Genomic DNA, 16,429 nt, shown 5'->3' with positions numbered 1-16,429 from the left:
TGCGGCGGCGAGCGCTGCATGGCCCCGCCCGGTCGCCAGGGGGCGCCAGCGCGAACCGGCGCCATGGCGGAAGTCCATGCGCGACTTCCGGCGGCGGTGGCGGCGGCTCCGCGCGGTTCTCGGTGCGCAGGCGGGAAAAGCGGCGGCGGCGGCGGTGCGTGGGGGGCTGGGCGCGCTTGCCCGGCGGTTGGGGATGTCTTGATCTCGCGGGGGGAACCGGTAGTCAGGGGAGGCCGGGCTGGGATGGGGGAGCAGACCTGAGCTGGGAATAGGCTCGGGCGGAGGGCAGGCCTGCAGTCGGGGGGAGGCCCAGGAAACGCTTGGGAGTTCAGGCCCGGAAGGAATTTTGGGGTACGGTGGATGGTTTGGGGTGCGGAGAGGCCGCATGAGTGAGGGGAGGAGCAGGGGTGGGGGTTTTCGAGAGGTGCGATGACACAGCGGGGGCCGAGGCGTTCAGGAAGGGAGGGCCCTGGGGCACATTTGGGGAGGGGGCGAGAGGGGCCGGGGCTCGCCCTGTCAGTGAGTCAGGTGCCACCCGAGAGTCAGCGTCCGGGGCTGGGAGCAGTAGGGAGGGTGAGATTTGGTTTTGGGGGCTCTGGGGAGGGCCGGGAGCCAGCCCGGCTCAGCCCTGTCCTCCCACAGCTGCCGTGCCTGACTCCTGCCGCTGCCCCGGGCATGCCGGGCTGGGGGGGCTGCTGAACCCTCCCTGAGCCCCACACCCCGCAGCCGCCATGGCTGATACTCTGGAGTTCAACGAGATCTACCAGGAGGTGAAAGGGTCCATGGTGAGCAAGGGGACACGGGACACTTCCAGGATTGGGGTGTGGATGGAGGGGGCGAATGCTGTGTGGTGAGGAGGGTGTGGGGGTGAAGCTGTGGCTGGTTGGTGGTGTGGGTGCCTGGAGGGCTGCACCCGACAGAGCCATGGTTCCTCCGTGGTTCCTCCGTGGTTCCTCTGTGGTTCCTCTGTGGTTCCTCCGTGGTTCCTCCGTGGTTCCATGGGGCTGAGCCCCTCGTGCCCGGCTCTCCCTCAGAATGATGGGCGGCTGCGGCTGAGCCGACAGGGCGTCATCTTCAAGAACAGCAAGACAGGGAAGGTGGACAACATCCAGGCCTCTGAGCTGGCCGAGGGCGTGTGGCGGCGCGTGGCGCTGGGGCACGGCCTCAAGCTGCTCACCAAGAACGGCCACGTCTACAAGTATGACGGGTTCCGGGAGTCGGTGAGTCCCCGATCCCCGCTCCCGCTGCCTTGGCCCTGTCCCAGATCCAGCTGTGCTCCCTGCCACCCCACAACAGCTCTGCCCCCTGCACCTCCCTGCCCAGGGCTGTGTCTCACCTGGGGCTCTGAGCACTGCTGGTTCCTGATGGTGTTCCCTGCTTCTTGCCCAACCCAGGAATTTGACAAGCTCTCAGATTTCTTCAAGGCCCACTATTGCCTGGAGCTTACAGAGAAGGATCTGTGTGTGAAGGGCTGGAACTGGGGCACAGTGAGGTTTGGAGGTGAGTTCCAGTGGCAGCCTGAGGCTGTGGGGTGAGATGTTCCCACCAGTGTGGCTGTTCTGCTGCCCCTGCAGAGGAGACCCCTTGGGAGCAGCTGCTTTTTAGGGGTGTCCTCAGGGACAGTGAGGACATTTGCCATCTCAGGAGGGCCCTGGATCCCAGGGGGCCATACTTGGTGTGGAATCTGCACACGTGTGGCAGAGCTGCCGTTCTTCAGGGAGCCAGGGGGGCTGGTGGATGTGCCTCCTGCTCAGGGACCAGGACACATGGGGTCAGACAGTTCATTTTTGGGTGCTTCTGGGATAAAACCGGAAGGGAGAAAACTTGGAGGTTTTGGAGTGGTGGGAATGCAGTGATGAGAGCTGAGGCTCTGCTGGATTTCAGGAGAGGAGCGAGAGTGTGGCTGGAGGTGGGATTTGTGGGGCAGAGCTCTGAGCCGGCTGTGATGTTCCCACAGGGCAGCTGCTGTCCTTCGACATTGGGGAGCAGCCAGTGTTCGAGATCCCGCTCAGCAACGTGTCCCAGTGCACCACGGGCAAGAACGAGGTGACGCTGGAGTTCCACCAGAACGACGATGCCGAGGTCTCGCTCATGGAGGTCCGGTTCTACGTGCCCCCCACCCAGGAGGACGGCGTGGACCCCGTGGAGGTGCGTGGGGCTGACAGGAGGGTGGGGGCTGGCAGAGAGGGACCCTTGGTGACCGCTTTCCTTGCAGGCCTTTGCCCAGAACGTGCTGTCCAAGGCAGACGTGATCCAGGCCACCGGAGATGCCATCTGCATCTTCCGGGAGCTGCAGTGCCTGACGCCGCGTGGGCGCTACGACATCCGCATCTACCCCACCTTCCTGCACCTGCACGGCAAGACCTTCGACTACAAGATCCCCTACACCACTGTGCTGCGCCTCTTCCTGCTCCCGCACAAAGACCAGCGCCAGATGTTCTTCGTGGTGAGTGGGAATGGCTCAGCCCTGCCCTGGAAGGCCATTGGGGGTGGTTCAGGAGGGTTTTGTGTCTTCACCTCCTCTTCTGTTTTCAGATCAGCCTGGACCCCCCGATAAAGCAAGGCCAGACCCGCTACCACTTCCTTATCCTGCTGTTCTCCAAGGATGAGGACATCTCCCTGACCCTCAACATGAATGAGTGAGCTCCCCCAATGCCACGCCACTTCCCAGACCTCTCCCTGGATCTTGAGGGAGGTACTTACCCCCCAGACCCCGTTCTCACCTCTGCCCTCCTTCCCTCCACACAGGGAGGAGGTGGAGAAGCGCTTTGAGGGGCGGCTCACCAAGAACATGTCGGGGTCCCTCTATGAGATGGTCAGCCGGGTGATGAAGGCGCTGGTGAACCGCAAGATCACCGTGCCTGGAAACTTCCAGGGGTGAGCCGCTGCAGGGCCTGTCCCTCTCTTTCCACCTCATTCCATGGCCAGGGGGAAGGGGCTCTGTGTGATTCATGCTGGGGAGCAGGGCCTGTCTGCTGGGGTGGGGAATGGGGAGAGTGTTTGTCCCCATGGACAGATAGCAGTGCTTGTCCTGCAGACACTCTGGAGCCCAGTGCATCACCTGCTCCTACAAGGCCAGCTCGGGGCTGCTGTACCCGCTGGAGAGGGGCTTCATCTACGTGCACAAGCCCCCCGTGCATATCCGCTTCGACGAGATCTCCTTCGTCAACTTCGCCCGTGGCACCACCACCACGCGCTCCTTCGACTTCGAGATCGAGACCAAGCAGGGCACCCAGTACACCTTCAGCAGCATCGAGAGGTGGGTGTGGGCTGTGGGGCCAGCCTGGCTGTGCCCACCAGGGCTCCCCAGCACCCCAGCCTGACCCTACCCTCTCCCACAGGGAGGAGTACGGCAAGCTCTTCGACTTTGTCAATGCCAAGAAGCTGAACATCAAGAACCGGGGACTGAAGGAGGTATCAGCCACGTGGGGCTGGGCTCATGCCCACTGGCGCTAGCCCTGCCTTCTCCCAGAATCCAGCTGCTCGTCCCTCCTTTTTTCACCTTTCTTTTCTCTCCTTGCCCTTGTAGAGGAAAAAGGTCCGTGCGATATCCCTTCCTCTTTCTCCTCCTCCTGGTGCAGGTTTCCTGTGCATGGCCGTGGTGGTCTCTGACTAACTCAGTAACCCCAGCGTGGTGTGCGAGGGCCCCCCTAACCCCCATAACTGCTCTGCCCCTCTCTGCGGGGCCCGGAGGGGGGAAGGAGGGGACATGGCCATGTCTATCTCGTGTCCTGTGCATGCCCAGGGCCATGCTCACCCAGGGCTGAATTCTTGAGAAGGACACAGGGAGCAGCTCTCATCCTGCTCCTCCACAGGGAATGAAGCAGAGCTATGATGAATATGCAGACTCTGATGAGGACCAGCACGATGCCTACTTGGAGAGGATGAAGGAGGAGGGCAAGATCCGGGAGGAGAATGCCAATGATAGCAGCGATGGCTCTGGGGAGGAGACAGGTGAAAGCTGGGGCTGTGAGGGGCTGCCATGGTGCTCCTGCTCCCTATGATGATCTGAAGCCCTGAGCTCTCGCTTTGTCTTCCAGACTCATCCTTCAACCCTGGAGAAGAGGATGATGATGTGGCTGAAGAGTGAGTAGAGGCCAGGCAGGGTTCTGTCCAAAAGCCCCATAGGAAGGTGCTGTTCTAGGGCTGTGTGAGCATTAAGAGATGCTCATAGCATGCTGGGATCACCTGGATTTGGGAATGTTGGACAGCTTGGGCAGTTCTGAGCTCATCTCATTGTAATGGCATCAGGCAGTATGAGAGTGTTCTGGAAGGGCTCCTGGGGAAACCTTGGCTGCACTATTCAGGAAAGAGAGCAGTTGGGAGGAGGGTTAAAGCCCCAAGTTGGGGTGAGGATGGGTGGGAGTCATGGGGGGAGGTTGAAGCTGAGCCCTGGCACCATGAGAGCTCTGAATGTCCAGGAAGCAGAACACAAAGAGCCGTGTTCGTGGAAAGCCACTCCCCTGAGGGCTGTTAATGGGAGCAGGGCAGCTGCAGCCTGGGAAGCCTCAGGGCTGTGGTGCCTGGGGCAACTCTGAGGCTGGTGCCCCCGTGCAGGTTCGACAGCAACGCTTCGGCCAGTTCCTCCAGCGGCGATGGCGACAGCGACCGCGAGGACAAGAAACCGGCCAAGAAGGCCAAGATCGTCAAGGACCGCAAGCCCCGCAAGAAGCAGCAGGAGGTGAGGGGCTGCTGTGGGAGCAGGACCAGCTCCTGGAGTGGGATCACACAGGTCACATCCCCACCTGAGCTGCCTCACCTTAGGCTCTGCAGCACTCAGCAGTGCTCTGGCCAGAGCTTGGCTCAGATGGGTCCAGGCTGAGCCTCTCCCATTGTGCCCAGCCTATCCTGGTTGTTGTTGGGCTGTTCTCCAGCAGCCTGATGCCCAGCTGTGACCATCCAGCCCCTCTCCCAGGGCTGCAGCTGGATTGCTGGAGGGTGCAGAGGCCAGCAGTGCCCGGTATTGAGGTGCTGGGTGGAGGGTGCATTGAGGTTCCATGCGTGTTCTCCACCTCCCAGAGCAAGAAGGGGAAGGACCCCAACGCTCCCAAGCGCCCGATGTCGGCCTACATGCTCTGGCTGAATGCCAGCCGGGAGAAAATCAAGTCGGACCACCCTGGTATCAGCATCACGGATCTGTCCAAGAAGGCTGGGGAGCTCTGGAAGGCCATGTCTAAGGAGAAGAAGGAGGTGAGGGATGGGAGGCCCAGGGCAGAGCTGGGCATAGTACAGGAGGGGAGGCTGGATACGGAAGACTCTTCCTTGCTCTGGATCTGCACAGATGGGAAGTTGGGAAGGGGTGGGGACATCCTTGGGCTGGTGAGCTGAGTGATCAGATGTGGGAGCAGGGTAGGGTGCCAGGAGGATGGTGGAGGAGGAGGGGGAGCCTTGCTGACCCTGTGCTGTGGCTGCAGGAGTGGGATCGGAAGGCAGAAGATGCCAGGCGGGACTACGAGAAGGCCATGAAGGAATACAGTGTGGGCAGCAAGGCCGACAGCCACAGGGGGTGAGTGTGCTGGCAAGGGGCTGGCAGGGCTTGGCCCCCAAGCTCAGGCTGTACCTGGAGCCAGTGCCCTGCCAGCCAGGTAATGTGGCTCCTCTCCCCCCTGCCCTCCCAACCCTGAGCAGGGAGAGGTCGAAGAAGAAGAAGAAGAAGCAGGAGAAACAGGTGAAGGGGAAAGGGGACAAGAAAGGCGCCACCTCAAAGTCTTCATCCTCCAAGTCACCGGCTAAGGGCATGAGCGACAGCTTCAAGAGCAAGGAGTTCGTGTCCAGCGATGAGAGCTCCTCTGCAGAGAGCAAGAAAGAGGTGGGGGTCACAGCTGGGGGAGGTCCTGGTCCCTCTTCCTGGGGGTACAACTGTCTGGGAGGGGTCCCAGCCCCACTCATCCCGGTGGTTTCTGCTGGAGAGGCTGGGCCCTGCTGGTACCTCATGTCTGTGGTACTTGGAAATCCCTTGAGGTGTCCCCAAGTCACCACCATCACCCTGTCCCCACTGTAGTGGGGGTACTTCCCTGCCTCCATTGTCCCCTGCTGACCTCTTTGTCCTCCACCTGCAGGACTCAGAGGATGAAGGAGCTGCCAGCCCGGCCCCCAGCTCAGAGGACTCTGCATCCGGCTCGGATTAGCCCCATCCCAGCTGGCACCAGGCTGGATCCCAAGTCGGGAGAGGACTGGGTGGGCCAGCCCCACAGCAGGGACCAGGGTCCCCGGCTCTGGATGGCTCCCACCTGGGAGCAGAGCCAGGTTCCCCTGTCCCCCCAGCACCCCGTGGTGACGGGAGGTGACAGAGGCTCCTCAGTCCCTCACCTTTGTATTCCATCAATTTATTTTTTCTAAACACTTGGCTTTCTGTCCTTTTCTTTCCTTCCCTCGTTGGTTTTTTTTTTGGTGTTGTTTTTTGTATTTTGGGTCCGTTCACATGGCAACTCGGGTTGAATAAAAAAAAAAAACCCACTGATGGTGTTTGTGTGGGTGTGGGGCTGGCTCCCCCATCCCTCCTTCCTTCCTGCAGCCATCCGGGAGCTCGTTCCCCTCCTTGAACCGCTTCCAGGGCTGACTTCACTCTCTCCCCACCCTCCATTAGCGGCCCCCAGCCCCTGCTCAGCCATCAGGGCTCCTAATTACAGCCCCTCGCTCGATCCTGATGCCATTTGGGGGTTTTTCTACCTCCCTCATGAGGGGGTTGATCCGATTAAAGCCTGTTTCCCCTCCGGCGTTGATTGCAGCCGATTCCCGGTCTGGAACCAGCCCCGGGGGGACCCCATGGCTGCCTGTTCCCCCCCCTTCCAGTGTCTTTACTGGCACCGCTGGGATGGGGTTGCGGGGAAGGAGGAGCACCTCAGTGGGCACAAGGGAGCCTGGATGCCCAAATGGTAGGGCGGCTATTGTCACAGCAACCTTCATCTGAACACGCATTGCTGCCCCTCTGGCAGCAGACCCACGGTTGGAGGACCCCGGGAATGGGATCATTTGCGATGTCCAGCGGCTGTTGCCCGGCCCCTGAGGGTGTTTCGGGGGGTGCTGGAGGTCTCCAGCGTGTCCCCCGCCCCCATTTCGGAGGGCTCTCTGGCCGCCTCTCTCCACGGCCCGCCCGCCACGCGGCGCCGCTCGGCCCCGCCCTGTCGCCGCCGGGGGCGTGCCCGTGGGCTCATGAATATGCATGAGCAGCGCCGCTGGAGGGTGAGTGGGGGTCTCTCTGCCCGGTGTGGGGCTGCGGGCAACCGGGTTCCCCCCCCGGGCACCACGGTGCTCCCTCCGGGGCACCACGCGGCTTCGGCCTCGGCGGGCAACATGGGCCCGGGACCCCCGAATTGAGTGGGGGGCTTCGTTGTCATGGGGACGGCGCTAGGCCGCGGTCGCGGCCTACTCAGCCACTCGATCGGAGGCTTCGTTGCCGTGGCAACGAGGCCAGGCCGCGCTGGCGGAGGACCCCGGGGGCCGGATCCGCATCCCGGGGCCCCGCCGCCATCCCGGGCTGGGAAACGGGCCCGATGGCTTCCAGATGTGGGTTGTGGCGGCGGTTCCCCCGTGGAAGGCGAGAGGAGGGGGGTCTTGGGGAGGGTGGACCCCAGCGGGGCTGGAGGGAGCGAGGCGGGGAGGGGAGGGCAGGGGAGGGAGGGCAGGGCCGGGAGGAGGCACCGAGCGGGTTTTTCCTGTCCCCGCAGCCCCGGTGAGTCACGGGAGAGGCGGCGGCAGCAGCGTGAGACCCGCGGGGACAGTAACCCCTCCCCCCCGGCCGCTCTGCGCCCCCCACGTGTGTCCCCGGCCCGCCCCCGACATGAGGCTGATGTGGGGAAGGTGAGTCGGGCACCCGCGGCCCCCGAGAGCGGCTGGCCGAAGGTCTCGGGGGACCGGGCGGTGCCTCCCGGGCTGCCGGGGGCTCGGGGGGGCCGGGGGTGACCTGGGCAGGAAGCTGGGATGGGGACTGGAGCAAACTGCGGGCCAGCTCGGCGCTGGGGGTTGGCGAAGGTCGGTGAGAGTGACACGTGTGTGTTGGGACGGGCTAGCGCAGGGTCAGGCAGGTAAAGGAGGGGCCTCACGGCGTTAGGGGGTGTAGTGTGGGGTCCGTGTGGTTTACGGGGCGGGTCGGGGCCGTGTCTGGCTCTGCTGGCCGGGCCAGGCTGGCTCAGGTGAGTTGGGCAGCTGTACCAAGGGTGGCACCACGGTGTGATCGCCGTTTGGCACAGCTGGACAGGGTTTGGCACTGGGCCCCGCAGGGTGGTTGGGCTCCTCCAGGCTTGGGGCACTCCCCGAAACGATTCTCCCTCTCTCTCCAGGGGCTGACCCCACGCCTTGCCCCCCACATCCCCACGTCACCATGGACTCCCAGCCGCAGTCCCTGCACCCCGCCGTGCCCTGCACCTCCCCTGCCGGCACTGGGGGGGCCGGGTTGGCAGGCAGCCCCGATAAAGGTCAGTACCCCACTCTGGTGGGGATTCAGGGCTGGGGGGTTGCTGGGCTGTTCCTGGTTGTGGGGGCCGCACCACTGTGCTGACCCCGTTCCCCTCCCTTGCTCTCCGCAGGCAGCGCTCGCCCCAAGCCGCCGGTGCGGCCCAAGCCCCGCATGCTGCCCAAGCCGGCCGTGCCCGCCAAGCCCCCGGTGCCTCCCCCCGCGCCGCTCCCACGGCACCCCCGGCCCGAGCTGCCCTCGGCTGAGAAGATGAACCGCCTGGCCGGGCCCCAGCCCTACAGCGGGGCAGGCACGGCGGGGCCCCTCCGGCGCCCCTCCTTCACTGTCAGATCACCCGAGACCCCCAATGGGAAGGGGCTCCCGTCGCCCCTGGTCGCAGGCACCGAGGAGGAGGTGCCCCCGGCCCCGCCAACCCCCTCCCGCAAGGGCCCGGCGCCCTTCAAGGTGACGCCAGTGCCGGTGGCTGCCAGGCCGGAGCGGTTCCCTGGCACCACCGTGGAGGAGATCCTGGCCAAGATGGACAGCAGGGAGGGCCCAGGCAGCCCAGACCGGGCCTGGCTCTCGCCCTTCTGCACCGACCCCTCCTCCCGTTTCGGCTCCAAGACCTTTGCTGCCTTCCGGAAGCGTCCCGGCGGGGAGGCAGATGGAGACCCTGCCGGCGAAGCCCCCCAGACGCCCCAACCTGCGGCGGGCGAGCTGGGAGTGGGGGATGATGGACACCCCGTGGCTGAGATGAGGTGAGGACACCGGGACCAACGCTGGGAGTGGCAATGGGAACAGGCAATATCACTCCGAGCCATCCCTGGGCTGGGAATGTAACGGAGCTGAGGTCTGGTCGCCGGCACGGGGCCCGGGTTCCTCCCGAGCCGCAGTGCCTGGAGCTGCCTCCGTGGGAAGGCCGGGGCGGCTGGTGCCGACCGCAGAATGGGCTGTCCCGGGCCAGGAGCTGCCTGTGGGCGGGCTCTGAGCCAGCCCCTGGGCTGGGAGTAACAGGCAGGGGGTCGTCCCCCCAGGAAATGCTCCTGATTTTCCAGCCTTGCTATTTTTTCGCTGCTGGGCCATGCCAGGGCACAGGGAGCAGTCAGATCGGCAGGACTCCCAGCTGCAGGATGTTCTGGGCCAGGGCCAGGCCTTGGCCATGCTCCCGAGTGCCGGGCACCTCAGGGAGAGCTGGGCGGGGGCTGCTCTGAACCAGAGTGTGAGAAACCGGCTCCCAAAGGACCGAAAACTTTCCGGAAGGGGAGCTGGGGCCACTTTGCCTCCCTCCCCTCGCAGCCCGAGCCAGAGACTGTGCAGCTGTGGCAGGGCCTGACCCCTGTACCCTGCATCCTTGAAGGGTGGTTTGGGGCAAGGGTGCCTCGTGGGTAGCGGGAGAATAGCACTGTGGCAGACAGTGGGATTTACCCCCCTTGCCCTTTTCTCTCCTCAGCAGCTCCCCCCCAACCGGGCCGAGCTGTGCTGGGGACCCCCGCGGATTCCGGAGGCCGCCATCCCCTCCTGATGTGAGTGCTGGCCTCGCCCTCCGGCGCCGTGGCGGCTCCGCTCCTGGGCTCTCTCCTTCGGGGCTCTCCTGTCTCCTCCGGGGCTCCCTCTCTGCGGGGTGCGTGTCTCTCCTTTCTCCTTGGGGTGCTGGCTGCCCCTTCCTGGCGGGGGGTCAGTGCCCCCTGTGCCGAGAGCCCGGCGTGGGGCCCAGGGGTGTGGGGGTGGCGTGTGCCAACACCGGTGCCAGGCGTGGGCAGGGAGCAGCCGTGAGTCACCAGCTGAGGTTCGGTGACCCGGCAGGTATGTGGCAGGGCAGGCCTTGCAGGCATCCTGCCAGCCCCTTTCCCCGTGCCGTGCTCTCCCAGGGCGGTGACCGGGACACCGGGCCATGGTGACACTGCGAGTGGCTGCCTGGGCAGCAGCACCAGGTCACCCCAGCAAGGGGGCAAACCCCCTGGGCAATGCTGGGCAGGGGGAGGCCAGCCATAGACAGGGCAGGGGGGCTGTGCTGGGGGTTCTGATTTGTTCTGCTTTGTTTCTTCTCTCCATCTGTCCAGGCACTCTGGGGGCAGCAGGGGGCTGGGCAGGGAGCAGGGCTGGGGCACGGGGAGCCGCCCTGGCTGAGTCACACAGGAGCAGCCTGGTTCTGGCACGCAGCATGGGCACTTCCTGCCCCGGGTGCAAGGAGGGGAGCGGGGCTGGAGGGAGGGACACTTCAGAGGTTTTGGGGGCCTGCCTTTGGAATGGATATTTGGAGGTGCCTCCTGAGTGACATGACCCCCCCGCCGGCTTTTTCCACAGCTTTCCACTCTACAGCTGGGTGCCCTCGGACCTCCAGGCTCCCCAAGGCCCCCCAGCTGCCCAGCTCCGGCCCCAGGAGCTCCTTTCCAGCCTGCAGAGCCCTCTGCCCCAGCCCCTGGCTCCCCTGATGCTGCCCCTGAGCTCCTGGCCCCTGACTCCCCCACACTGCCCCCTGGCTCCCCGGAATCCCCCACTCGGCCTCCAGTTGAGGTTCCCGTCACCTCCATCCAAGCCCCAGGTGCTCCCTCGGCCACTGAACCCCAGCACAGCATCTCCCGTTCCCCCGGCTCCCCACACACTCCAGGGGAGGGATCCCCTGGCACTGCCAGCCCCCCTGGCACTCCTGAACTGCCCCCACGAGTCACCTGCCCCCCTGGCTCTCCCGAGGCTGCTGCTGAGTACCTGATCCCCCCCAGCCCACCCCTTCCCAAAGCCTCTTGTCCCCCAGGCTCCCCAGAGGGACCTGATGACTCAGCATTGTCCCCACGATCCCATGAGGGTCCTGATTTCAAGCCCCCTCCCCGGGATGTGGGGCTCCGGCGCTCCTCAGAGGGGGTGCTGCGGCCCCCACCCACAGGACAGGGCCTGGGGGAGCTGGGGGGCTCCCTGAGTGCCCTGCCCCGCCCTGGAGACCTCCTGTCAGAGCCCTCCCTGGGCAGCGAGTCCGGCTGGAGCCTTTCCCAGTCCTTTGAGTGGACGTTCCCGTCGCGGGGGACACGCTTGCCAGCCTTCCCTCCCCGTTCCCCCATCCGAGAGACGCCTGACTCAGGGCTCTCTGAAGAGGGGGAGTCAGATGGGGAGGCTGCAACCCTCAGCCCTCCAAAGGACAGCAGCTCTGAAGGACCTGACAGCCAGCAGGCAGAGGGGGCTCCATGCCCAGGGGGTCCCGTGGCCCAGCGAGAGGCTGAGGGCTCGACAGAGGAGGAGGAGGATGAAAGGGAGGCAGAGCAGGATGTTCCCGTGTCCCATTCCCCACTTCACGTGACAAAGCCTGGCCAGGACCCAGCTGAGCCTGAGTCCCCCACCCAGCCCAGCATCACCACAGCCACCCCCTTGGATCCAACCCCCCCAGATCCAGCTGCTCCAGCTGACTTAGCCTTGGCAGGTGATGGCCCCAAGAGCTTGCAGGGTCCCGGTGGCCCAGGCCAGGCTGAAGGAGCCTCACAGGACCCTGACTCCCACGCCGACCCGGGCTGGCTGACAGATCTGTTGGCGTCACCTGGGGTCCATGGCTCTCCGGAGGTGAGAGGTGTGGGGGGCTCTGTGGGGTCTTTGTGGGCTGGGCTCCTCCTCCCTGGCCTCCACTGAGCTGTGGAATGGGACAGGACGGGCAGATGGGTGGGTGAGGCTGAATAGGACTGTGTGCTGAGGGGCAGGTGGTGGGATCTGCCCCCCACCTTGGGATGGGCCCCACTGTGCTGTGTTCCCAAGGTATTTCTCTCCTCCCCTCTGCTGCTATGGGAGCCAGAGTTACACCCCCCTTAAACTCCTGTCCCCTTTTTTCCACCAGAATCTGCTGGGCTGGTCACGGAAGGACCTGTGCAGCGAGTTTGGCATTGGCCACCCTCGTCAGGATACCACCTTTGACTGGAGGCACCCAGGTGTGTCCAGGGAGAGAGACTGGCCTGTTGAGACCAAGCAGGACCAGGAATTCGAGACCAAATCCAGCTGGGACAGCACCCATAGCAGCAAGGACAGCACTGCCTCAGAGAGCTGGAGTGGTGACTACAGAGCGACAGAGCTGATGAGGGACACGAAACTGGGCTGCAGTGACTGGTCCCAGTCCCTTGGCACTGGGAAGAGCTGCCCACAGGATCCAGACTTTAGTGCCAGCACAGCCAAGTGGGGCCAGGGCTATGGCAGCACGGAGGAGCTTGGCTCCGGACAAGCCAGCTGGGGCAGTGGCCTTGGCACAGGACATGTCCAGCAGCTGGACAAGGAGCCACACTCTGGGCAGCCCACCTGGGCAGGCAGGTACAGCAGCAGGGACATGGAGATGAAGGACAGGGAGCTCACCCCAGACTGGGCCAGCAAATACAGCAGCCAGGATGCTGGGAGCAAGGAGGAGAATTTAACGCTTGGCTGGGCTGGCAGATCCAGCACTGGGGATGCTGGAAGCCCAGAAAAGGAGCTCAGCCCTGGCCGGCCAGCCTGGGACAGGAGGTGTAACCCCAGGGACATGGAAAGCCAGGACCGGGAGTTCAGCCCCAGCAGGCCAGCCTGGACTGGTGAAATCAGGGACATGGAAAGCCAGGACAGGGAGTTCAGCCCCAGGAGACCAGCCTGGACTGGTGAATACAGGGAAATGGAAAGCCAGGACCAGAAGTTCAGCCCCAGCAGGCCAGCCTGGAATGACAGATCCAGCACCAAGGACATGGATAGCCAGAACCAGGAGTTCAGCCCTAGCAGGCCAGCCTGGGATGACAGATCCAGGACCAGGGACACAGAGATCCAGGGCAGGGAATTCAGCCCCAGCAGGCCGGCCTGGGATGACAGATCCAGCACCAGGAACATGGAGAGCCAGGACAGGGAATTCAGCCCCAGCAGGCCAGCCTGGGATGATAGATCCAGGACCAGGGACACAGAGAGCCAGGACAAGGAATTCATCCCCAGCAGGCCGGCCTGGGATGACAAATCCAACACCAGGGACGCAGAAAGACAGGACCAGGAATTCTGCTCCAGCAGGCCAGCCTGGGATGATGGACCCAGCACCAGGGACACGGAGAGCCAGGACAGGGAATTCAGCCCTAGCAGGCCGGCCTGGGATGATGGACCCAGCACCAGGGATATGGAGAGCCAGGACCAGGAATTTAGCCCCAGCAGGCCGGCCTGGAATGACAGATCCAGGACCAGGGACACAGAGAGCCAGGACCAGGAATTCAGCCCCAGCAGGCCAGCCTGGGATGACAGATCCAGGACCAGGGACACAGAGAGCCAGGACCAGGAATTCAGCCCCAGCAGGCTGGCTGAAGCCAGTGAATGCAGCACCAGGGACCTGGAGACCCAGGATGAGTTCAGTCCCAGCCTAGCAGCCTGGGATGACAAATCCAGCACCAGGGACCTGGAGAGGCTGGACCATGAATTCACATCCAGCAGAGCAGCCATGGATGGCAGGCGGAGCTCTGGGGACACGGAGACACGGAAGGGGGAGTTGTTCAGCCCCAGTGGAGGCATCTGGGGTGACAGATCCAGCACCGGGGCTGTGGAGCCCCAGGACAGAGCAGCCCGGGCTGGGCAGCGCAGCTCTGTGGCCCCCAGGGAGGAGCAGGAGCTGATCCCAGCCCGGCTGAGCTGGCACGGGGAGGGCAGCGTCGGGCAGAGGGGGCTGGTTGGGCTTGGTGAGGAGGACATGCCCAGCTCCCACCACCCTGATCTCCGGGCACTGGAGCCCACCTGGGGCAGTGCCCACCAGCAGGAGCGTGACAGCTCTGGCAGCAGGGACTGGGCTGAGGAGCTTGGAGCAGCTGAGTGCCAGAACCAGTTTGGTGTCATTGGGACAGAGCGGCTGGCAGACCCCTGTAGTGCCGGAGCCTCGGATGGCTCCATGTCCAGAGTCCTGTCACAGCCCCAGGCAGCCTTACACAGGGATCTCTCTCTGGACATGGGCAGTGCCCACTGGAGCCACGACCTGGACAGCTGGAGTGTGGAGCCCCAGGAAGCTGAGGCCAAGCGCCAGGAGTGGGTGAGTGCCTTCAGTGCCCGCTGTGCCGCCCGCAGCCGTGACCTTGGTGCAGAGGAGCAGAGCCTGGGAGGGGCCACCAGCGCAGAGCACTGGTAAGGAGGGCACAGGTGGTGGCAGGGAGGGAGCAGCTTCCCCTGAGGCAAACAGAGGGGTTTGGGGCAGGCCTTGTGTTGTCTGGAGCTAGAGCAATTCTGGGGTTTTGTTTCCCAAGCAGCTTGGCCCCCAGCCCTTCGATGGATGACATTCCAGCTGATCCCCGCGCTGTGGAGCCCCCCCAGACTGAGTCACCCAGCCCCTCTGAGGAAGAGAGGGATCCCTCTCAGCCAGCTGCTGCCCCACAGAGCCTCAGAACCCACCCTCTGCTGTCAGAGGCTGCCAGTGGGATCCCAGCAGACACAGGAAGTGAGGGACAGCCCTCAGACCACCCAGATGGGGAGAGCTCCTCGAGCTGGGGGGAGCAGCAGCACTCTCTGGCTACCCTCCAGCCCGAGGGGTCCATGGAGCAGGGGCAGGAATTTCCTCTTTTGGAGGTGAGTGGAAGTGGAGAGATTCCAGTCACCCTACCTTGGGACTGCCTGGCTATCACAGGATGTGTCTGTGGATGGGGCTCTCTGACCCTGCTGTCCCCCAGGGACAGCCATGGATTGAGGGCCCCCAGCACTGCTGTGGGTGTGCTGGCTGGGGTGGGGGTTTCCTGGGCTCCCCCGTGCCAGCTCTGACCTGTTCCCCGGGCTTGGCAGGACACAGAGCTCCTGGACAGCAGCGTGCTGCGCTGCAAGGCCAGCCTGGGCCGCAAGCGCCAGCACCGGGCACCGTCCCTGCGCCCCAGCACCACTGAGGGGGAGAGCTGGATCTTCCGGGACTCCACGGGTGAGCCCAGCAGGGATGGGGATGGGAGCTGGGGGTCTGTCCTGGCACAGCATTGTGGTGACACTGTCCCTGTGTCCCCACAGAGCCCCGGCCAGCCCCAGCAGCGTCCTCCGACGAGGAGGCAGTGGAGGAGCCCCGGAGCCGGCGGATGCGCGGCTCACCCTCGGGCAGGGGGGTCAAGGTGCCTCTCTTTCCTGGCCTCAGTGCCTCTGCTATCAAGGTGAGTCCCTTGGACTCCTGGCTACAGGGAAATAGGCAGGGTGGGTGTGGGGCCTAGCTAAAGACAGGGAGGAAGCAGTGGGGGGACTTGATGGGCAGAGCACTGTGTTTCGTCCTGATCTCTCTCTCTGCCCTCCAGGCCAAGCTGAGGGGTCGCAACCGCTCGGCTGAGGAGGGGACATCGTCAGGGGAGAGCAAGGGGACCCCTCCTAAAGACCCCCATGTGCAGCGCTCCAAATCCTGCAAGATCCCTGGTGTCAGTGGAAAACCCCCAACCCTTCCCCCCAAGCCAGAGAAATCCTCAGGGTGAGTGTGGCCAGATCATGGAGGTGAAAGGGGGCGCTGAAGGGATCAGTCTGGGTCCTGGGACTGGTTTGGGGGAACTTATGCTGAAACTCTGCCAATACCCCAGGTCTGAGGCGTCTCCCCCCCACTGGCTGCAGGCGCTGAAGCTGAAAAGGAAGAAGCCTTGAGCGGGGTGAGTGTGGGATTTGAGGGCCCCCACCCCAGCTCGGACTTTGCAATGTCTGCACTGCTGGGGGTAGCCCTCTCCCTCCTCTCTGCAATGGCTGGGTCCCCCCAGGCTGGGTCACTCCTGGGGGGGCCCTGCAGGGTCCTCACCCCCTCCGCCCTCTGTCTCCTTCAGGCTCACTCCCCAGTGCTGACAGCCCGCTGTCCCCGAACCAGGGCTGTCCCCTCCCATGGGGACACACACACACCTATGCACTTTGTACGAGCTCGCAGGGTCCCTGTCTTCCCAACACCTCCTCCTCATCCCCCCATTGTATCCCATCCCCTTGGTCCCCAAGGGGTTTGGGGTGGGCACAGGCCCCCCCTTCCCTTCCCCCCTGCTCATGTATGGCCCTGGATACAGGGCAATGGGTCCGGCTCGTGGTGCCACTGCCACAGACAATAAAACCTCGCTGGTCAGTTCAGAGAGTCCTGGCTCTTCTCCTGGGCCG

The 16,429-nt window shown here is 64.2% G+C and overlaps 2 protein-coding genes across 10 annotated transcripts; both read left to right on the top strand.

Annotated features, from left to right (window-relative positions):
• Positions 1–5: 5 nt before the first annotated feature.
• On the top strand, positions 6–6,456 carry SSRP1 (structure specific recognition protein 1). 2 transcript variants are annotated; one of them, XM_079307595.1, is made up of 17 exons: positions 6–122; positions 643–785; positions 1,035–1,220; positions 1,395–1,500; positions 1,958–2,148; positions 2,216–2,446; positions 2,536–2,639; positions 2,749–2,877; positions 3,038–3,259; positions 3,342–3,414; positions 3,816–3,954; positions 4,041–4,086; positions 4,558–4,681; positions 5,020–5,190; positions 5,415–5,506; positions 5,629–5,809; positions 6,060–6,456. In XM_079307595.1, the coding sequence occupies exons 2-17, from the start codon at positions 732–734 to the stop codon at positions 6,126–6,128; spliced, it is 2,118 nt and encodes a 705-aa protein (XP_079163721.1). In that variant the 5' UTR covers positions 6–122; positions 643–731; the 3' UTR covers positions 6,129–6,456. The 2 variants fall into 2 exon arrangements, with proteins under 2 accessions (XP_079163721.1, XP_079163720.1); XM_079307594.1 differs by having other exon boundaries at positions 22–151.
• Positions 6,457–7,164: 708 nt separating this feature from the next.
• On the top strand, positions 7,165–16,402 carry TNKS1BP1 (tankyrase 1 binding protein 1). 8 transcript variants are annotated; one of them, XM_079307587.1, is made up of 13 exons: positions 7,165–7,182; positions 7,668–7,800; positions 8,280–8,414; positions 8,526–9,150; positions 9,843–9,915; positions 10,697–11,938; positions 12,207–14,470; positions 14,590–14,908; positions 15,119–15,248; positions 15,332–15,468; positions 15,607–15,773; positions 15,880–15,945; positions 16,114–16,402. In XM_079307587.1, exons 3-12 carry the CDS (start codon positions 8,321–8,323, stop codon positions 15,938–15,940), a joined length of 5,112 nt encoding a protein of 1,703 aa, XP_079163713.1. In that variant the 5' UTR covers positions 7,165–7,182; positions 7,668–7,800; positions 8,280–8,320; the 3' UTR covers positions 15,941–15,945; positions 16,114–16,402. The 8 variants fall into 8 exon arrangements, with proteins under 8 accessions (XP_079163713.1, XP_079163718.1, XP_079163712.1 ...); XM_079307592.1 differs by lacking the exon at positions 7,165–7,182 and adding an exon at positions 7,249–7,506 and having other exon boundaries at positions 9,846–9,915; XM_079307586.1 differs by lacking the exon at positions 7,165–7,182 and adding an exon at positions 7,249–7,506.
• The last annotated feature ends 27 nt before the right edge of the window (positions 16,403–16,429 follow it).

The sequence above is a fragment of the Erithacus rubecula genome (genome assembly GCF_903797595.1).
Source record: "Erithacus rubecula genome assembly, chromosome: 6".
NCBI classification, from domain to species: domain Eukaryota; kingdom Metazoa; phylum Chordata; class Aves; order Passeriformes; family Muscicapidae; genus Erithacus; species Erithacus rubecula.
This window is presented reverse-complemented; position numbering and strand designations above follow the sequence as displayed.